Source organism: Sebastes umbrosus, chromosome 21 (assembly GCF_015220745.1).
Source record: "Sebastes umbrosus isolate fSebUmb1 chromosome 21, fSebUmb1.pri, whole genome shotgun sequence".
Classification (NCBI taxonomy): Eukaryota; Metazoa; Chordata; class Actinopteri; order Perciformes; family Sebastidae; genus Sebastes; species Sebastes umbrosus.
In genome coordinates, this window is record NC_051289.1 from 2,115,204 (window position 1) to 2,136,332 (window position 21,129).

Here is a 21,129-nt window from a genome sequence, read left to right on the forward strand (position 1 = left end):
CCCAGTAATGCAATTTAAAATTATTATTATTATTTTTTTTTAACAATGTCTTTGTTGTTTTTTTGTTATACAAACATCAGCATTATTATGCAATATATACAATACAGGATTTACTTTAACAAACATAACATCCCCCACACACCCACCCGTTCTCTCTTAACTTTTCCCTTTCTCACAGAGTCAAAATCAATACTCAGCTCAATCACTATCACTATCAATCAGACAATTAAACAGTTAAATGGCACCTCTAACAAAATGAAAATACACATAAACAGAAAATAAATATATAGAAAATAAATAATAAATAAAATAAAAAGATTTTCAAAAACAAGAGTCCATTCCCTTCTGAGGATCTACCACTATCGTGAATTTTTACGTATCCTATCTTAATTATTCCTCCAATATCACTACTTTTTATGAAATCATAAAATGATTTCTATATTTCCTCATAAACACCCAGTTTGTTTTTCAAGGTATATGGTATTCTCTCCATTGACATACATTGTGCCATATTTTTAATCCAAGCGCCCATTGTAGGTGCGTCGGATTTCTTCCAGTTAAAAGCAATCATTCGTTTTGCCTGCAATATAGCAAAATCAATAAATTGACATTCTTTGGTTCTCAGATTGAGCGATTTAAAATTTAACTTAATACAAAAATGCATGGTTTTTGTTATAAAACTGAAAATATGAAAAATAAATAAAAAATATATAAATAAAAGGAAATAGTCCATGCTAATTGGGAACACATGGGCATTGTTTATTTAATTGACTAATTAAAGCAACACATTTTAAATTTTATAGATTAGAGATTACAGGCAAGTTTTAAAAGTGTTTTTGTTCTACAAACTACAAGGTAAAATTGTTTGCCTAAAAATTATGGAAACCAACCTGCACTAGTGATACAAAGACAAATCATTGCTTATAAGCACTTTCTTTATTAAAAAACAAAACTTTTTACTGGACTTTATTTGCTGTATACAAAAGGCATCACATGACATGTCGTTGCTTTATTGCAATATAACTGAGAACGTGACTCTCAGAAATGCAGATAAAATCAAATTAATGATATTTAAATGAGAACTAGATAAATATTTTTGCATTTATCTTTTACTTTGATACCAGGCGTGTTAGGGCCTAAAAGTGTTATGGGGAATAAATAAATTATACATATCTATATATAAGCATGACTAATTAAAAATAAATACATAAATGTACATTTTTGTCAAAAGACAAATTTAATAAATAGATTAATGGGCAATAAATAAATTAAAAATATTGTTTTTCCGTATCAATTTATTTTAACATTAATTTGTTTATTTTTGTCAATTACAACTGAGAACATGGCTGCCAGAAAAGCAGACAAAATCAAATGAATGATATTTAAATAAGAAATAGATACAATTTTGCCTTTATCTATAAATAAATAATATATATACACACACACAGTATACTGTATGAGTATGATTCATTAAAACTTAATTAAAATAAGCTTTTATTTTTGTAAAAAAAACAAACAACATAATATAAAAAAATAGATTAATGGGCAATAAATACATTTAAAATATAATAGTTTTCCGTATTAATTCATTTCCACATCTTCACATCTCTTTTATGATAATGAGGGATGATTTCACACTGTGTCATGGTCTCTCATTGGTTGATCAGTCTGGGTTGGTTGCAGTGATAAATCATAAAGGCATTGTATGAGACTTTCCCTCATTTTATGTCTTTCTGTCATAAATTTCAAGCCAAAGATGACATAAATAACCCCGATGACATCACTATTATATCACCAGGGGCTATATACTCAAATTTGACAAAAGCTCCCTTTAAGGTTTATATAATATTCACCCACCAGTGATCACTAGTATTAAACACAATGAAAGCAAAGACACAGGGATGACTTTAAAGTCAAGATAAATAAGAATTCATTTATTGCATTTGAGTAAATACATGATACACGCCTTCTTCCCTCTCGCAGCAGTCTGACACATTCAGAATGAAGCTTCCCATCCCTACGTAAAATAAAAAAATAAAGACAAAGAGTTTTGTGCGTATAAGCGACAGTGGAATATAAAAATGTAACGTAGCAATGCGAGTCAGGAATACATATGATGTTATGAACAGGCCAGTAAACTTTGGCTTCATTTGACTGTTGAGAAGCTGTAAACGCTGACTGGGTGTCAAACAAATCACCTTGTAGTTTTAAGAGTAAATAAAATATAAATGAATAATAAAAAAGGAGCTGTCTGTGTGTTGTACTGTAGTGGTCCTCTCTACGCTAACGTTTAAACCACCAGAACAGTCTTAACTGACCTCACACACACACACAAACACACAGATCTCGTTGGTCAGATGCTGAAAGGCTTTGGCAGGCATGCAGCAGGCGTGTTGCGTTCAGGGCTCCACAGTCTGATTAAAGTGTCTCTTCCCGTCCAGGTACAGCATCGACTCTGTCAGATGGACACAAAAAAAACACCATCATCATCATCATCATCATTTTAGATAGTAAGGTGATCTGACAACTCTCAACCTGCAAGAGTCGAAAGGTTTTGTCATCTTTTTTTACTTTTCTTTTCATAGAAAACAAAGAAAAATAGCGTGAATCAGTTTCCTGAGAGCAACAGCCCCATTCAGTAGATAGTTAACCACTTTACCTCGCCGCCAGACGGCCCTTTATGACGGGGAACTGAAGGAACGTTATCCAAGCTGTCTTTAAAGCCACCAGACTCCACTGAGAAACACAGGAATTTTACCTCGCAGAACACGAGAGTTGCCGGTCTACCGCTGCCTTGATCGGTTAGTTTGTTTGTGTTATTGTGCGATTTTGGTGTTTTAAAGACCCAGATGCTCAACCCGACATCAGAGAACTAGCAGCGATGAAGGCCGACTGTTGCGTCACCTCACGTCGTCTTTGTCTTGGCCGACAAGTTGCACTTGAACACAACGCAAACAATAACACAAACAAACTAACCGATCGAGGCAGCCGTTGACCAGTAACTCCTGTATTCTGAATTGTAAAATCCCTGCTTTTCTCAATGGAGTCTCGTGGCTTTAAAGAGAGCACTTCAGTTCCCGTCAGAGAGGGCTGTCTGACAGCGAGGTAAAGTGGTAAAAATATTCTAAGTATAGCATACACTTAAACTGATATTGATTTTTTAAGATGTCTAAAATCTGTTTAGCTGCTGCCTCCGTCCACAGCAGTACATTATTATGCTCCCGTGCTGGTACTCCTGTGGATAAGTACCTCATACAACCCCACTTGAAATAATCAGAACTATCCCTTTAATCTATAATAATACATCATCATTTATTTGTTGATTAGATTTTGTATTATTAATCTGAATCTGCAAAGTTATCACATACATGTGGTATCCCTCTGAGATGTAGTAGAAGTAGAAGTATAAAGTAACAGGACATTAAAATACTCAAGTAAAGTACCTCAAGATTGTACTCAAGTGTTTTGTATATTGTGTGAGTGAGTGAGTGTGTGCTCACCTCCGTATGTCATCGGGATGATGTTGGGGACGTCGCGGTCAGAAGCGAAGGTGAAGTGGAAGACGTTGGTGGTGTTGTGTTGGCGGGTCAGCGGGTCGAACACCTCGCTGTGAACTCTGACCTGGATGTGCCCTTCCTGTGTGTAACACACCTGTAAAACACACACACACATTGCTGTTGTGAAACAAACACTGAGAAACAAACACACACCTTCAGCCTTCAGTGCGCCTCAAACAATCAGACCTGTGACGAGAGCAGCAGCAGGGAGCCGATCTCCACGGGTTTCTGGAAGAGGATGTCATCAACAGCCACCAGACGGGGTCGACATCCTCTGTAACAGCAGCACATAAACACACAAACACTTTAACATCCAGCAGCAAAGCAACAGTCTGCGTTAAACGTGATGATCTTTCTCTCACCCGAAGGAGCAGGCGTTGGCCCAGCCCAACTCGTAGGCTTTCCTCATCAGAAAACCTCCAAATATCCTGTTGAAGATGTTCCTCTCCTGGTCAAGAAGAGCAGATATACTCCAGTTGAAACTCTTCAAACTATGTATAGATTAAGCGATTAAACTAAGGACATAAACTACATGATTGGACAAAAAAAAGAAACATAAATCTATTTTTCTAATGGAAATGTGGTGGATAAATGTGAGAAAACACAAAGCACTGTCAAAGTAAAAATATTGTAGGGATTTTCATATATCTTTCTTTTTTTTTGGATTATTTTTTGGGCTTTTTGCTTTTTTTTATTGGTTAGAACAGCTGAAGAGAGACAGGAAAGAGGGAGAGAGAGAGAGAGAGGGGACGACATGCAGCATACCCAAATTTCATATATTTTTCTATTAGGGGAAAATAAAGATGTGAGTTTATATCTGTATTTTGTCCCTCCAGCCATTCCCTCTTCTCACCTGAGGGTGGCAGATCTCCAGTCCTTTCAGTTTGGCGTCTTCCATCCACACCGAGTTTGGAGGCAGAACTCTGCTGCGGAAACTGACCGTCCTGCAGGAGAAGAAGAAGAAGACTCAATCTTAGAGAGTTTCTGAGGTTTTTCTCCTAAATCTGTGAATTTTTTACCACTTTCATCTTGTCAATTTTAGTTTTTTCATGTAAATTTACCACTGTAATCTCAGAGAATTTCAGATTTTTTTTTTCTTGTATATTTGTGACTTTATAATCTCAGAGAATATTTGATTTTTTTCTCTGAAATTTGTGATTTTTTTTCTTGCAAATTAACCACTTTAATCTTGTAAATTTTATTGTTTTCTTGTAAATTTATCACTTAAATTTCAGAGAATTTCAGAGTGTTTTTCTCGTAGATTTACGACTATAATCTTGGATATTCTGAGTTTTTTCTCTGAATATTACCCCCCTCCCCAATCCTCCGTAATTATTATTTATTTGTACCTATAATGGTGCTAATACGCTGCCGTAGATGTTAAAACCAAACAGATTCAAATATTTAGGGAACAAAAATCTTCCAAATTGATGTTACTGAATCTAAAATGTTGTTGAGACTTAAAAAACTACTTTAGATTTAGTTTTAAAGATTAAAACATCAACTCTGTGATCGATACCTCACCAGACCTTCATATATATACAGTATATAGACTAACAAAGATTATTATTGACCCTGTGTGGAGGATGATTTTGCTCAAGTCTCATAGTATCTCAGTCCTACTTTGAGTCCAGCGTGTTGAGGAACAGACTGTGAACGATCTTCCTCTCCTCGTCTGTGGGCGCCACCTTCAGCAACGACGCGGTGCTCAGATCCACACGGCGGGATTTATTAGCTGGGAAACACACACACACACACACACATACATACAATAAATACAGAGACAAGAGGGACAACAGAGGTCAGCAGTATCTTATCTTAACAAAGGTTATATCAGGATCTCATACTTTCTCCTTCCTGGAATATCTTCTCCTCCTCTGGACCTTCTGGCTTCAGCGGATTCACAAAAGCTGCCCTGAAATAAAGAAGAAGACAGACAAACAAACAGCAACACAAAAGTCTTAATATCACACTTTACCACAGGTGGAAAGTAACTAAATACATTTACTCAAGCACAATTTTGAGGTACTTGTGTACTTTTCTTTTCATGCTACTTTCTACTTTTTACTCCACTACAATTCATATCCCATAATCCTGTGATTATGGGATATTGAACCGCAGAAACTGAACGACCTTGACCATCCAGGAGACGGCGATTAAAAAACTTTATGGCCATTCCAACTCAGTTTTCCAACCATGGATTTTGTATGTAGCTATGTATTTCTGAGACATTATAGCTGGCCCTAACAAAAACAAACTAAAGCTAGCAAACACACTCTGAAAACTAAAATTGAATTAAAATGAAATCAAAAAGTCAAAACTAAAATAAAACGAATTGAAAATTCATAACTATTATAACCTTGTCTCAGACGTCGTGTGTCCTACCTCTTGTTCTCTGGATCCCGGGCCACCATGACAAATGTTGCATCCAGAACGGGGCTATAAGCTCCATCATGGTACTGAAAGAAGAGTCACATTATGTTGTTTATTCTGTACACACAACATCTGTTACACGTCTGTCCGTCATATTTACCTTCATAGACCCATTTGTGATGTTTAATCTCACCGGCACAATCCCCTTTTTATCTTTCCTTATGAATGATGTATTTTTATTACTTGCCCAAATAACTAAATTAAACACATAAATGTTTTTGTGTGAGTGTACCTGTGACATGTGCATCTTGGCTTCAATGGAGGTCTTTCCCACCCACGTCACATGACCAGTGAACTTGATGTCGCAGTCAGGATAGATGACGTGCTGCCTCATGTCTGTCAGACAAAAAACACCAACATGAAAAAGTCTTAAAATGATGACATCCACAACTCAAACCTGACCATGTAACGGTCAAAACAAGCATGTTTGTAAAAGTTTATTAGGACATTTTAGGATAAATAACACACTATAGAAATAGGTGCAAGATTTTACGGGTAGAAGGACATGATGTTGACATCTGATAGTAAAACTAACAACCTAAAACTTTTCTCTGAGTTCAAACCAAACAACCCACGACAGACTCTTACCGATCTTATCCACCAGGGCGGTGACAATGGACAGAGGAGACCTCTTCAATGCCGTATTATAGGTGTGAGAGTAAGAGATGAGGACTGAGGAGAGAGACGAGGAAGAAAGTTTATTTAATGTTTGACTGTGTTGAACTCTGTCGAGTTCTAATGGAAGTCATGTGTTACAGTGATACCTGCTAAACTGTCCAAGTCCTCCAGGATTCTACCGAACCTGAAGAGAGACAGAAGTTAGAGGGAGGTGAGTTCTGGTTTATCTGTCTGCTAGCTGCGTGTGTGTGTCCGTGTGTGTGTGTGTGTGTGTGTGTGTGTGTGTACCTGACAGTGTTGTGGAAGGTCAGGTATTTCTCTCGGAGCTGTGGCTCGGAGCCCAGAGGCAGGTGAACCTCAAGGAAGCTGTCCTTCATCCTCTTGGCTGGAAGGTCGTTTTGAGACTTTGCCAACATGGACGACAGCGACACGCGCTCCGACATGGCCTGCTGGTGGTCGCTGCACACAAGATTGTTAAACATAAATGTTTCATAGTATTTTTTTCATATTTTTATATGTATTATGATGTTTTCTTGGTGCTTGTACAGAGATGGTTCAGTACCTCCAGTTAGTCGACGCTCCAACGATTTCTCTCAGCCTGTTTCGTACTGAAAAACACAGAAAAACAATCAGATCTTCTGTCTCTGTGTGTGTGGATTAGAGTGTGTGTGTACTGCAGTGAAAACACCAGCCGTTCAAGGCTATACGTGCGATACTATACTGGGCCATACTGTCTCTGAAACAAACAATGAGGCTGTTACTCTTCACAGCTGCAGGAAAACCAGCTCAGTCATTTTAATCTGACATGATGAACGGTTAAATGAACCACTGTTCAAACTGTAAAATGTGTTGCATGAAGTGTGTGTGCAGCTCACAGAGGCCCAAACAGTGAGACAATATCATGAAACAATACAGAAGAAAGAAGAATGGAGAAACTATCATGTGGGAACCAGCTGTAACAAAATACTGAAGCTCAGAGCAACATAGAGAAGAAGAAGAAGAAGGTTAGACGCCACCATTGAATGCTGTTTAGCTCGACTGTGGAGCCGGCGGCCGTGGACATGAAATCCAGACCTAACAAAAGGCAGAACAGGTGCACGGTGACATGCTGCTGTATATGAAACGAGTGCTTCAGGTAAAAGAGAGTTCAGTCAGTCAACATGCAGGAGGAATTAACGTGCAGTTAGAGCAAATTAGAAGAGAACCGCTACAGGTACAGTAGGCGACAGAGTAGTGTGTTTAGATAGTTAGATAAGATTTGTCTGGGATTACCAACACACCATTAGACACGTGTAAAAGTGGATTTCCTGTGGAGAAACAAAAATGATTATTAAGGTGCAGGATTAGGCTGGATATGTGGGGATTTCACACAGTCATTAAATATGTCATCATGCTACATTTCATTACATTCATTCGACAGTAAAGAGAGAGAGCTGCAAGAGCTACATGTCATCAAACATTTTAAATGCATCCCTCTCAAACAAGCAGCTGTAATTGTGTTCCGTGCCACTGTGCTGTACTTAGTGCTGCTTAGAGGGTTTGTTTTTAGGAAATGAGACATTAGAATGTGCCAACACCACACGGCATGTCTCGGTGTGTTTTCATCCTGTGATTCTGCTGTCCTGACTTCAGCAGGGACTTCATTTCACTAGAGATGCAAATAACGACTATTTTCTATTCATCTGTCAACTCTTTTCCTGAATTTATCAATGAAAGGTTTGTAAAATGTGGGAACATGCCAGGGTTCTTGGAGTGACAGGATAGCTAATTACCCAGAAGCAGAGGCTTGTAGTAGGGGTTGGCTATGGGCTTGGAGGTAAGAAGGAGCACTTCCTTTCTAGTCTTGAGCTGGATGCAAGCTGCAACAGGGAGCCAGCGTCGAGAGCGGAGAAGAGGAGCGGTGGCAGCCGTATTCTGGACTAAAGCTTAATACTGAACACCTGTAATTTATTACCAATCCTTCAGCATTTACATCGTCATATCCTCTGAAAGTAGGGATGCACCAGTCGTCTTGTGTTCCAATACGGAGAACAGATCGGATACCAGTTCTTCCAAATGTTCCCAAATTTAAAATCTGTATACCTGTCCATGTGGAAGTCATTGGAATCATTTTTGTGTAAGGTAATATGAGGCCCGAGATAGCTGTGACCCGCCATGACTGAAAGAATGTATGTGATAGATCCATTTTTTTGGATCAATGCATCCCTATCTGAAAGTTTTTCACTTGTTTTACTATCTGGGACGAACATGTTCTTACCTAAAAGTGACCCACATGTATTTCTGTTGATTTAGACCAGTGATTAAACCAGATGGTGGGGGATCAATCAAGTCAGACCGGAAGCATGGTGTCTGTCTTACCTTCAGCCATGTCCGGCGCCTTTCCCTGCTTCAACACGCCCCCGGTGCAGAATGACCTGGTCGTCAAAGACGCCGCCGACCGCAGCACCAGGAACCTGCAGCCCACATGAGGACATGACAAAATATCAACAAACACACCCAGAGACGACCTTAAAGCCAAGGGGTCCCGTTACATCCACATGCATCCTCCTCTCCTAATTATAACTGCCATCTGATCCCTCATTAATCCGGCTGCTCCACAGCGAACAGCTGAGCAGACGGAAAGAGTCACTGCTTGCTGCATGACGCATGAGAATACTCTCAGAGAAATCCTAAACATGTATAGCGATGAGTCCTAGCTTCGGAGTGAAACTTCTCAGAGCAACTCTGAATACGTCAGTTCTGTTCAGCAACTTTGTTTAAAAACCACCTGCTCCAACTTGTTCCACTAGAAACACAAGAGGAAAGTTACAAAGTCTTACGTAATAAAGTGACAATACTTCATTACTGCATTTCTACTTTACTCCATATTAGTTCAGAGAAAAGCATTTAACTGATCTTTACAACACTTGTATATTCTGTAGCGACGATGATGTTGAAACCACCAGGTCATGTCTTCTTTTCATGTAACTGTTTTGTATTGATTTTATCAGCTGTCTGGCAACAGTAGTTCCATTATTTACCAATCCCTTTTCAAGAAATGATATCATGACTTAAATAATTTTTATAATGTTTATGTCTTACACTATGTTATATACTATGTTATATTGCTGTACTATACTTATACCATACTATGTTATATTGTTGTACTATACTATATACTATGTTATGTCGTATATTACTAAACTACTAAACCTTATACTATGTCTCATATCTCATACTAAATCATAATGTATGTACCATATTATACTATATTATGTTAATATGGTACACTGACACTTGCACTTTATTATATTATATTATTGCAGTCAAACACGGAATATTATTATTACTTAATCAAATCATATATTAGCCTGGTGTACACTGTTTACTGACTTGTTGATGCTATTAATCACATTACTCTCACTTTACCATGTGTCCAAATGCTTTTGTATAGTTTATATTTATATTCTATTCTTATTTTAGTTAATGTACCTCCTATTATTTATTTCTGTTATTTTCTATACTTATCTGTATTTATTTCTGTCACTTTGCTGCTGCAACAACTGAATTTCCCTACTGGGGATCAATAAAGGTTTATTCTATATTATTTACATTAGGTTATTTATAACAAAACCTATTTAAAGTGTGTGAAGGAGTGTTATCGCAGGTCTTTCCTTCCAACCAGCACTGCTCCCAGTAGACCACTTACACACCAAAAAACTGACAATAACCTGATGTTTTCAGGTGGAATTCCATTCATTCATTCATTCATTCATTCTCACTGTGCAATATCATTTTCCACTTGTGCAATTTTGTTAATAGTCTTTATTGTCAATACTGTATATACTGCTCCTATTTTTATACTTCCTTCTATTTAAATGGTTCATATTTTGTTACACTTTGTTCAACTCTTTTTTTTTTACTGTGTTAGCTGATGCATCTTGTGTTTCTGCACTATCCCCTTTGCTGCTGTACACTGCACATCTCCCCACTGCAGGACTAATGAAGGAATATCTGATCTTATCTTATTAATTGTACAACATTTCCCTCTGAGATGTGGTGGAGTAGAAAGTAGAAAGTGGCATGACAGGAAAAGACTCAAGTAAAGTACAAGTACTTGAGTAAATGTACTTAGTTACTAAGTTAGTATTTCTCCATAGTGAAACATTAATACTGGTGTGTGGGTACTTTTCTTCTAGCAGTGATTTGGACATGACACACCCTTTATGTATACAGTGAATCCCCACCCAGTTTGAGCCTGGTTTACTGGAGCTGATTTCTTAAATATGTCCAGAAAACCAGAAAACAGCTCTACACACAAACACATCATTGAAACAAGTAGTTTATAAAGCTGATTAGCATTCCTCCTGATAGCTGTAATTAGCTTGTAAATATGCTAACGGTTAGCTTTGGGTCTGTTATTGCTACTGTTAGCACCAACAGAACTGTTTTAATCACACTGACCTCGGTGAGAGCATTGTAGTGTTCCGGAGGAGTCCAAACAAAGCCGGTGAGTTCGGTAAAAAGAGAGAAAGGTGGTGTGGTGCTGCCAAGGTGCCAGGCAAGTCAGAGCAGACCACAGGAACTACTTCCGTGTTGGTGTTAAGCCCCGCCCACTGCGTGATGACGCATGAAGCTACGTTCGACTGGTCCATGGACTTTTAGATAGAGAGATAGAGATAGAGAGATAGAGAGAGAGATAGATAGATAGATAGATAGATAGATAGATAGATAGATAGATGGATAAATAGATAGATAGATGGATAAATAGATAGATAGATAGATAGATAGATAGATGGATAAATAGATAGATAGATAGATAGATAGTAACTTTCTTGATCCTGAGGGAAATTCAAGTTTCCAGCATCACAGTTCCAAAGTGCAAAACATGTTAGTAAAAAGGCAGTAAAAAAGTTAGTAGTGCAAAGTACAAAAAAAATATACCAGATATAAAAATACAAAGAGATGAAGAAAACTGTTAAAACTGAATATAGTGCAGGGTAACAGCTGTGATACAGGACTATTACAAAAAGTGAATATAGTGCAGAAGAGACTGTTAAAAATGAGTATAGTGCATTATTATCTGTCCTGCAGACCGTCCTCCTTTGTATCTCTACACTAAGGTATTATTACTTTAACTTAAGTATATAGTATATATATTGTATTTCTAAGATAAGATAAGATGAACCTTTATAATCACCCGGAAGGAAATTCAGGTGTCAAAGCAGCAACATCAGCAAATATCAGCAAACAGACCGAAACACGGGAGAGGTAAAGGTATACAAAAATTATAAAAACAATAATAGAGATATAAAAGATACAGAGTGAATGGGTGAACATAGTGTGTGCAGTCCGTCAATAAATAAATGTAGTATGTGCAATAAATAAATGTAATATGTGCATATGTGCAGTCTATAAAGTGGTATATAGGATGTATGGTGTATTTCTACACTATGGTATTACTACTTTTACTTAAGTATCTCTACACTATGGTATTACTACTTTTACTTAAGTAAATCTATAAATGCAGGACTTTTACTTGTAACAGTATCTCTAGTAAAAGTACTTTAAAGTACTACCACTGCTTTTTTTTCTTCAAAATGACAGTATCCGTAGTAACAGCAGAAAACATTAAAAACATTTACATACAGAAGAAGAATAGCGAAAACATAAACAAAGAGCTGTGAAAAACATAAAAGGACAACAGAAATGAAACAAAACCAACATAAAATAAAAAAAAAACACACAATAAAAATAAATAAATAGGTAGATAATAATAAAAAAGACCACGCGAGAGAAGAAAGAAATTAAAGATATTGCATACATTCATTGTTTTTTTGTTTTGTGAGGAAGAAATTGTTGACAGATATAATTCCATTTCTTTCATAAATACAAAGAAATTAGTCTTTTTTTTAGTAAATTTACACTTGTAAATGTGGAACTTCGCGAGAATTAAAATTAAATTAATAAGTAAATAACTACCAGTGCTTAAAGTGGGTTAAATACTCCAACACATTCCTTCCTCCACAGTCAAAACAAAGATCTTATGACAGAAGACGCGTCCCCCGAGAATGCCTTGCGCTCTGATTGGCTGAGAGAATAAACAGAGGGCGTCACTGATTGGTCAGAAACCTGAGAGCTGCTGGGAACCGACCAATCACGTCCTAGCTCGAGCCGGGTATAAATACTTCGATGTAAACAAAGAAGCCCTCAGTTGAAGCGCAGCGACCCAGACGCGGGCCAGAACCAACTGGATGATCCTGTCTCCACCAACCCGTCCGGACCAGAGGCTGACTGAGGGGAAAAGGCCACTCTGAAGCGAATGAAGAAACAACTTATCTTTCACTTCACATACAGAGGACTTCTAACGAGAGGAAAAAAGAGTAAAAGAAGAAAATGGAGTATAAATTACGAAAAGCTGAACCCAGGGACGTACCTGATATATTACGACTGGTGAAGGTAGGCCTCAACCAACACACACAGGAAGGCACTGAAACGTGTTATAACACACATAAATCATGTTATACTAGACAAAAAGGCTGAACCCAGGGACGTGTCTGATATACTACGACTGGTGAAGGTAGGCCTGAGACCAGAGAGCACAGGAAGGCACTAAACATCAGGTTATACTACACATAAATCATGTTATACTGAACATAAAGGCTGAAAATCATGTTAGAAAATCATGTTATACTAAACATAAAGGCTGACCACAGCTATAGCTATAGCTAGCTAACTAAAGCTGGTTTAGTTAGTTAGCTAGCTAGCTAACTGTTAGCTAAACAGTCAGTTAGCTTTAGCTAGCTAGCATAAGCTCTTTTGTTTTGACTGCAGAAGAAGGAATGTGTTGGAGTATTTAACCCACTTTAAGCACTGGTAGTACTTTAAAGTAAAAGTAGTAATACCACAGTGTAGAAATACTCTGCATTCTCAATCTTACTCAAGTATAAAGGTATTTATTTTGCCAACTACCCTTATAAAAAAGAAGTATACCTCAAGTTTATTAGATACAGTAGATGGATAGATATATAGATAGATACAATAGATTGATAGATAGATACAGGTGATACAATAGATAGATACAGTAAATAGATAGATAGATACAGTAGATAGATAGATACAGTAGATAGATAGATAGATGGAAATTCAAGTTTCCAGCATCACAGTTCCATAGTGCAAAACATGTTAGTAAAAAGGCAGTAAAAAAGTGAATAGTGCAAATTACAAAAAAAATATACCAGATACAAAAATACAAGGAGATGAAGAAAACTGTTAAAAGTGAGTATAGTGCAGGGTAACAGCTGTGATAGAGGGCTTTTTTTATAATTCTAAAGTTAAGTATAGTTCAAGTATATTCCAGAGTATACTTTATATAATAAGTATACTAATATAGTGTACTAGTAGTATACTTGTAAGTGTACTACTTCAATACTTCTTGGGACTAAATTGTTGCTAAACAGTTAACAGTCAGTTATCCTTGACCTGTCGACATCTACAGTCAGAAGACGCCTTTTAGAAACATTGAATCACACAGTGAGTCTATGGAAAACTCCCTGCTGGATATCTGAGTGTGAGATTAGTCTCTGCTGGGCTTTTGTTTACAGCCAGCAGACTCACATCCGGTTCTCCAAATATGGTCAGTCTTACCTTCAGCTTATGTTCTTATCAAGGGTTGACGCTGGGGAAGTGTTATTACGGTTGTATAACTACTGACCTGACAATAATAACACAACTAGGCATGAAACTCATGAGTGTTTTCACCATTATTTTGAATAGTGTAGTAAAATATCCAGAAAAACATCCAAAGGGGACTTATGTAAATCCCTTGTTTTTGTCTGACCAACAAAATAAGCTGCTAAGCTGCTGGAGTTACCCTGCACTATATTCATTTTTAACAGTCTCTTCTGCACTATGTTCACTTTTTTAATAGTCCTATATCACAACTGTTACCCTGCACTATATTCACTTTTAACAGTTTTCTTCATCTCCTTGTATTTTTATATCTGGTATATTTTTATGTACTTGACACTACTAACTTTTTTACTGCCTTTTTACTAACATGTTTTGCACTATGGAACTGTGATCTATCTATCTATCTATCTATCTATCTATCTAAAATATATTACATTTACAATGATATAAACTAGAGAAAAACAGGAAATACTCACAGTTGAGAAGCTGGAGGCTTTTTTTCTTGATAAATTAACTTCAAAGATTGGCATTTGGAGCCAGGTCAATGTATATATTCATATGTAGCATCTGTAACTGGTGTATAAGCAGTTAATGAATGCTTGACATAATATATAAGATATGCCTTTAATGATTCCCAGAGGAGAAATGCAGGTGTTGCAGCACAAAAACAGACATAAGTGCAGATAAATAGGGAGGTAAAACAAATAATAAAAAGAGGTGTATATACGCCTAAAATGTGTCAAATATGTACAACAAATGTCTTAAATTATAGGTTAAAGTCTTCTTTATCATATAAACACAGAATAGTGCACATAAAAAAACAAAACACCTTTTATATTCTTTACTGAGTCGTTTTTGGTACATGTGCTCAAGTTTAACCTGTCCCCAGTGCAAATTAATCAACATCTACAGGAACTATAAGTCATAAAATTATAAAATACTCACATACAATGTTAAACTTAATTTTTATTATTATTACAAGTGCAACTAAAGACAAAGTTACAAGGTAACATGACAATGTTATGTTTACTAGCAGCAAGTCAGTCTAGGCTAGTATATATGTAAACAAAGTGCATATAGCAGCATATGTAAGCTTATAAATCACTGTTAGATGATTTGCCCTCCAGAGAGTTTATTTTTCATAAAACATCCCTCTCAGTACATATTTTGGTCTTAGTTCTTTTAAAAAAACAAATTCAAGTGGTGTTTATTTTATGCATTTATATTAAATAATGAATGTTGGCCGATTTTATCATGATCGGGTGTTTTAAACTTTCAAATACACATTTGTTTCGGCTTAAAACATTCAGTATCAGTTGGGTGCAGCATCTTCTCAGTACTGAACAGAACATGTTGTTCCCTTCTCTCTTGTGCCAGGAGCTTGCAAAGTACGAGGAGATGGAGCACCAGGTGACACTGACTGAAAAAGGTGAGCTGATCTCATCCATCTATCCATCCATCTGCAACCGCTTATCCCGTTAGGGGTCGCGGGGGGGCTGGAGCCGATCCCAGCCGACATTGGGCGAAGGCAGGGTACACCCTGGACAGGTCGCCAGTCCATCGCAGGGCTGACACATATAGACAGACAACCATTCATGCTCACATTCACACCTACGGGCAATTTAGAGTCCACAATTAACCTAACCTGCATGTCTTTGGACTGTGGGAGGAAACCGGAGTACCCGGAGAAAACCCACGCTAACACGGGGAGAACATGCAAACTCCACACAGAAGGGTCCCAAGCCGGATTCGAACCTGCAACCCTCTAGCTGTGAGGCGCCAGTGCTAACCACTGCACCACCGTGCAGCCCTCATCCATCTATATATACTATTATTATTATTATTATTATTATTATTATTATTATTATTATTATTATTATTATTATTATTATTATTATTATTATTATTATGATAGTATTCTTCTTCTGGTGCTTAAAGGTTTTATTTCCTTGCAGAACTCCTTGAGGATGGATTTGGTGACACCCCGTTCTATCATTGCGTCATCGCTGAAATCCAAGGAGAGAACAGCAGTGACGGTAACAAGACCCACCACACATCCTCTGATAGAAAACAAAAACATGCACAACTCTCTCAGGCATCACCTCAGCTTACCTCGACTGCCTTCACATGTGGTTGATGAATTATCGCTGCTTGGCTTGACTTGACACTCAGCGCTGCATAATTATTTGTTATTGCCGTCAGGTGTCTTTGAGTTTAGTGTGTTCACTTCTTCAGAAGTTAAACCTGAGTTTCTTAAAGGATCTCAGCTCCCAGAATAACATTTCTATGTTTGAGTTTATGTCGGCGCTGCTTCCTCTGACTGTTAACCTAAATACTATACAGCATGTGCTTCCTGTTTTTGTAAAATAACTATAGATGTCGTCATAACTGAAGCCTGATGTAGCATGTGTGTTAAAGAATGAGACGCCCAGCTGCAGCTGCTGGGCTGCAGCTGTTCACTCTCTCTGTAAACGAGCTCAGACTCAGATCTAACGTATACGTCAAGTTTAATTTAGTGACATGACATGCGGCTTCAGTTTGCATCGCTTCACCACTCACTTCCCACATACACACACACTCTACGTGCCACAGTAGCTCTCCAACACGCTTGACACACGGGAGAGGCTTCAGGTTGGTTGCAATCTTCTCACCTCACCGCTAGACACGGCCAGATCCTACACACTGTTCCTTTAAGTCAGATGTTTTATTTGTTTACTTCACAAGTCAGCTCACCATGATAAAGCTAGGGTTGAGAAACTAGAGAAAGGATCCAACCGAAAAATCCAGCCCAACTCTTTTCCAATGAAACTAGCTAGCAGCACCAGCTCCAAAAGTCACTAAATCTAGAGAGAAAGTTGCCAACACTGATGGTACGTGTCCACAGGGGCGTTTTTTATCGCGAGGGGTCGCCTCGCTTCCTAGCATTGGACGCTTGATGGGCTGCCACTAGACTCAGCACCTGATTGGACTAACGCTTTCCCTCGTGGGCTCCTGCTCCCAGCTTTCAAACTAGAACCAACATGGCGGCTCGTTTGGAAACTTTCTTCTTTTATATCACAAAAATAATTCACCGAAATGTGTTTCTGAAAACATTTTATGCGAGACATAAGCCACGCAGTTGCTAAATCTGTCTTTATTTTATATCAACAATGGTTAGTTTAAATGTTTCTCGGGAGTTTCCAGAGGCGGCAAGTCGGACGCCCCTGATTTGCATAAAGTAGCCTAGACATCAACTTTATGTAAATGAGGAGCGGCCGTCGTGATGCCCCGTCTTTCGAATCGCACCGCCACGCTACCAGAAGGCATTGCACGGCTGCTTACACACACAATGGTTGTAAGGCTGTGTGGACACACACCAAGACAGCCCGTCCCTTCAGGCCTCCCTCCAAAGACACTCCCTTCAAAATGATCAGTATGAACGTAAACAAGGCCATTGTCAGTACGCACAGCTGTCAAGCTAGCAGCTTGTGGAAGACTCCGGGGATGCAATGAGAGCACGGGCAGACAGGCATGCAGGTAGACAGGCATGCAGGTAGACAGGCATGCAGGTAGACAGGCATGCAGGTAGACAGGCATGCTGGCAGAGGGGCATGTAGGTAGACGGGCATGTAGGTAGACGGGCATGTAGGTAGAGAGGCATGTTGGTAGACACGCATGTTGGCAGACAGACATACAGGTAGACATGCAGGCAGACAGGCATGCAGGCATACAGGCATGCAGGCAGACAGGCAGACAGGCATGCAGGCAGACAGGCATGCAGGCAGACAGGCATGCAGGTAGACAGGCATGCAGGCAGACAGGCATGCAGGCAGACAGGCATGCAGGTAGACAGGCATGTAGGTAGACAGGCATTTGGCAACACAACAACGTGAAGCACAAAAGCTCTGTACATTAAGTACTTTGCACTACAATACATTAAAGCCATACACATGACTTGTGCTGAATATTTGTGCAGAAGGAATAAGCAAGTATAATAATAATAAATGCAGTATACAAAGAAATAGAAATGTATACCGCAGCAGGATACTCAATTATTCCATGGTTGTGTCTCTGCAGATCCGAAGGTGGTGGGTTTCGTCATGTACTACTTCACCTACGACCCCTGGGTTGGCAAGCAGCTGTACCTGGAGGAGTTCTACGTGATGGAGGAGTACAGAGGTAAAATAAAAACAACAACTCCTCCTCTAGTTCAGGCCAAATTTAATTAATGCTTCTTCTTTATTAACGAGCTCTTTCTTTTCTCTTTCTCTCCAGGGCTGGGCATCGGTTCGGAGCTCCTGCGCCACCTCTGTGATGTGAGTATGTTTACTGAACCCAACAGAATAAATGATAAAAATAGGACCATTATTAGCCTGGTTCCAGACCTCTGAATCAAACAGGTGTTGTGCTCACTGGCGGGTGTTTCCTCTGGTAACTGCTTCTAACAACCACGTAATGACGAATCGCCCAACACAAAACACTGAGGAGAAAGAGAGATTGTAAATCAAAGAGTTGGACTAAGTGGAAGTAAAATATAAATGTGGTTAAAAATAAAATAAATGGAAGATAAAATAATATGTCCGACACAAAACGAAGATTTGAATCCATGAAGAACACCCAGTGAAATGAGAACAATCCAAATCTTTCAGTCTGTTCTTCATTTTGCTGTCAAAGAGCTTATTTTAGTAGAGAAAACTACTCCGTTTGTAGAGTTTGTGTTGCATTTTTAACAGAAAATTTGGCTTTATTAACTGGAGGTGCGGAGTTTTAAATGTATCATTACCATGCAGTTAAAATGTAGTAACACTATTGAGTTTAATGGGAGATGTAAGATTTAGTGTTTTTGGAGCTTGAGCCAAACATACCAACATACTTATTTAAAGTAATATATAATTATGTATTACATAAACATTTACATGTACATATAAATAAAACACAACAATGTGAAACACAAAAAAATAAATGTAATATGTAATAAATTAATTAATACAATTTTAAAATACAATAAGCAGAAAAATAAATGCATATAAAAAGAAATAAATGTATGGTAAGAAAAACGTACAAAAATAATAAAAGAAATACAATAAATGAAAAAACACCAAACATAAAAATAAATACAAAAAAAATACAATAAATGGAAAAATAATATTAATAGAGTGGTAAGGAAAAAAAATACAATAAACAAAAAAAATAAACAATAAAAATAAATAAATGTTTGGTAAGAAAAACATACAAATAATAATAATAAAAAAACAATCAACAAAAAAAACTGATATAATAAATAAAAAAAATGAAATCAATAAAATTAAAAAATACAAACGAAAAAAAATTATAATAAATGAGGAAAAACAAACATTTTGTTAAAAAATACAATAAACTAAACCAAAAAAGCGTGATAAAAATAAATTAAAATTGAAAAGTGTTTTAGATAGATAGATAGATATTCTGACTAAAAGAGATTCAAAAGCTATACTTTTTTTATCTTGTGGAGCTACTCCAGATATTGCAGTAGTAGCAGATAGATACTTTAAAATATCTGAAAAGGTTTTAAATATGAATTGCCAGAACTATATGTTAAAGGACGCCTGCATCGGTCACACAGGATTGTTGCTTTGATTTTTAGTGAATCCCTCAACGTTTATGGACGTGAAAAACTGACGTTAACGCTCGTCTCTCTTCCAGCTGGCGTTAAAGACACGCTGCACCGGCATGATGTTTATCGTCGCGGAGAACAACGAGCCGTCCATTCAGTTCTACAAGCGGCGTGGCGCCGAGGATCTCTCTCAGGAGGAAGGCTGGAGGCTCTTCAAGTTCGACAAGAACAGCCTCGTCAAGATGGGCACTCCGACGGAGGAATGAAGGAGGCCCAGCGCTCACCAGAAGAGGAGGAGGAGGAGAAGGAGACCTGAGTGTCTGACCTGAGACAAAGAGTATGGCTGCTGTTTCTGACGAGTCATGTTATTGAATCTGATGTTGTCGCCACTGTAACTCTCGGTGGCGGCATCGCAGCAGCCCGCTCACGTATCGGTCGGCCTCTCTGCGTCTCCTCTCCGGTCAGACGAAGAAGTTCAGCTTTTTTAAAAAGGGGAATTGTGTATCACAGTAACATGTTTTCTGTTTGTAGTTTCATAATCTTAGTGAGCTTTTTGTCTGTCGTTAACTCTGAATCATTTATGTTTATTTTAACCTTTCATTCTGTGTTTGTATCGGTGCAGGAAGAGTTTTCAATAAAACTTATCTCACATGTCGGAGTGGTCTCATCCTTTGGCACGCTTGGTACTAGACGATGTGTGTAGCACTAAGACTTTCTTTGGTTGAGGACAGCCCTAAAAGACATACATAGTTAGTGAATAAAAGCACAAATGAGGCTTAAGAAGCCCGGCTTAGTCGGATGAAACTAAAGTCAAACAAAGGATAAACCATTAAGATTTTGATATTCCCTTTGGTCTGGCACTCTAAAACTACATCTAACTTTTCATCCATTCAGCAGTTTTTGTTTCCTGGCATGTTGGTAATTACGACTGTGGGAGTCACTTAAAATCCACTATTACAGCAACACATGACGGGTTTCCACAGGATGTGACGTGTTGGTGCACGAGTTTGGATATTGAGGGTTTGTTCCCTCAAATTCTTGAGAAACAACGCCAGATATTTTCTCTTGTTCTAAGAAATTACAACGAACCACTTTTGCAGCACACAAATCAGGTGGGCCAAAGGTTTTTATTGGAAGCCTGCCACTTGTTTTTAACCTGATAAATCTCCCCTCAAACTTTCTGTCTTTTCTTTTTAATTTCCTGCCATTTCTTCCAGATCTGTCTCGTCACTGCCAGTCGGCTGTTTTCTGTTTCCTTCATGAGGAGGAAAGATGACA

The 21,129-nt window shown here is 38.0% G+C and overlaps 2 protein-coding genes across 3 annotated transcripts; one reads left to right on the top strand and one right to left on the bottom strand.

The window, feature by feature from the left end:
• Positions 1 to 1,913: 1,913 nt before the first annotated feature.
• Positions 1,914 to 11,209, bottom strand: acot9.1 (acyl-CoA thioesterase 9, tandem duplicate 1). 2 transcript variants are annotated; one of them, XM_037756356.1, is made up of 16 exons: positions 11,052 to 11,209; positions 8,967 to 9,061; positions 7,889 to 7,915; positions 7,171 to 7,216; positions 6,897 to 7,067; positions 6,755 to 6,792; positions 6,579 to 6,662; positions 6,223 to 6,326; positions 5,943 to 6,016; positions 5,405 to 5,472; positions 5,181 to 5,292; positions 4,411 to 4,501; positions 3,920 to 4,005; positions 3,744 to 3,831; positions 3,501 to 3,651; positions 1,914 to 2,455 (listed from the first exon to the last, which is right to left on the bottom strand). In XM_037756356.1, exons 1-16 carry the CDS (start codon positions 11,063 to 11,065, stop codon positions 2,400 to 2,402), a joined length of 1,305 nt encoding a protein of 434 aa, XP_037612284.1. In that variant the 5' UTR covers positions 11,066 to 11,209; the 3' UTR covers positions 1,914 to 2,399. The 2 variants fall into 2 exon arrangements, with proteins under 2 accessions (XP_037612284.1, XP_037612285.1); XM_037756357.1 differs by lacking the exon at positions 7,889 to 7,915.
• A 1,584-nt stretch (positions 11,210 to 12,793) lies between these two features.
• On the top strand, positions 12,794 to 20,506 carry LOC119480257 (diamine acetyltransferase 1-like). The gene is made up of 6 exons (XM_037756364.1): positions 12,794 to 13,046; positions 15,657 to 15,708; positions 16,235 to 16,315; positions 18,336 to 18,437; positions 18,534 to 18,574; positions 19,941 to 20,506. Exons 1-6 carry the CDS (start codon positions 12,984 to 12,986, stop codon positions 20,115 to 20,117), a joined length of 516 nt encoding a protein of 171 aa, XP_037612292.1. The 5' UTR covers positions 12,794 to 12,983; the 3' UTR covers positions 20,118 to 20,506.
• The last annotated feature ends 623 nt before the right edge of the window (positions 20,507 to 21,129 follow it).

Coding starts and splice junctions, on each gene's coding strand:
- acot9.1 (XM_037756356.1), bottom strand. Junction 7,068..7,170: donor GGAGCGTCGACTAACTGGAG/GTACTGAACCAT, acceptor TCTTGTGTGCAG/CGACCACCAGCAGGCCATGT. Junction 5,293..5,404: donor GATATTCCAGGAAGGAGAAA/GTATGAGATCCT, acceptor TGTGTTTCCCAG/CTAATAAATCCCGCCGTGTG.
- LOC119480257 (XM_037756364.1), top strand. CDS start 12,984: ATGGAGTATAAATTACGAAAAGCTGAACCCAGGGACGTACCTGATATA. Junction 15,709..16,234: donor GGTGACACTGACTGAAAAAG/GTGAGCTGATCT, acceptor ATTTCCTTGCAG/AACTCCTTGAGGATGGATTT. Junction 18,438..18,533: donor CGTGATGGAGGAGTACAGAG/GTAAAATAAAAA, acceptor CTTTCTCTCCAG/GGCTGGGCATCGGTTCGGAG.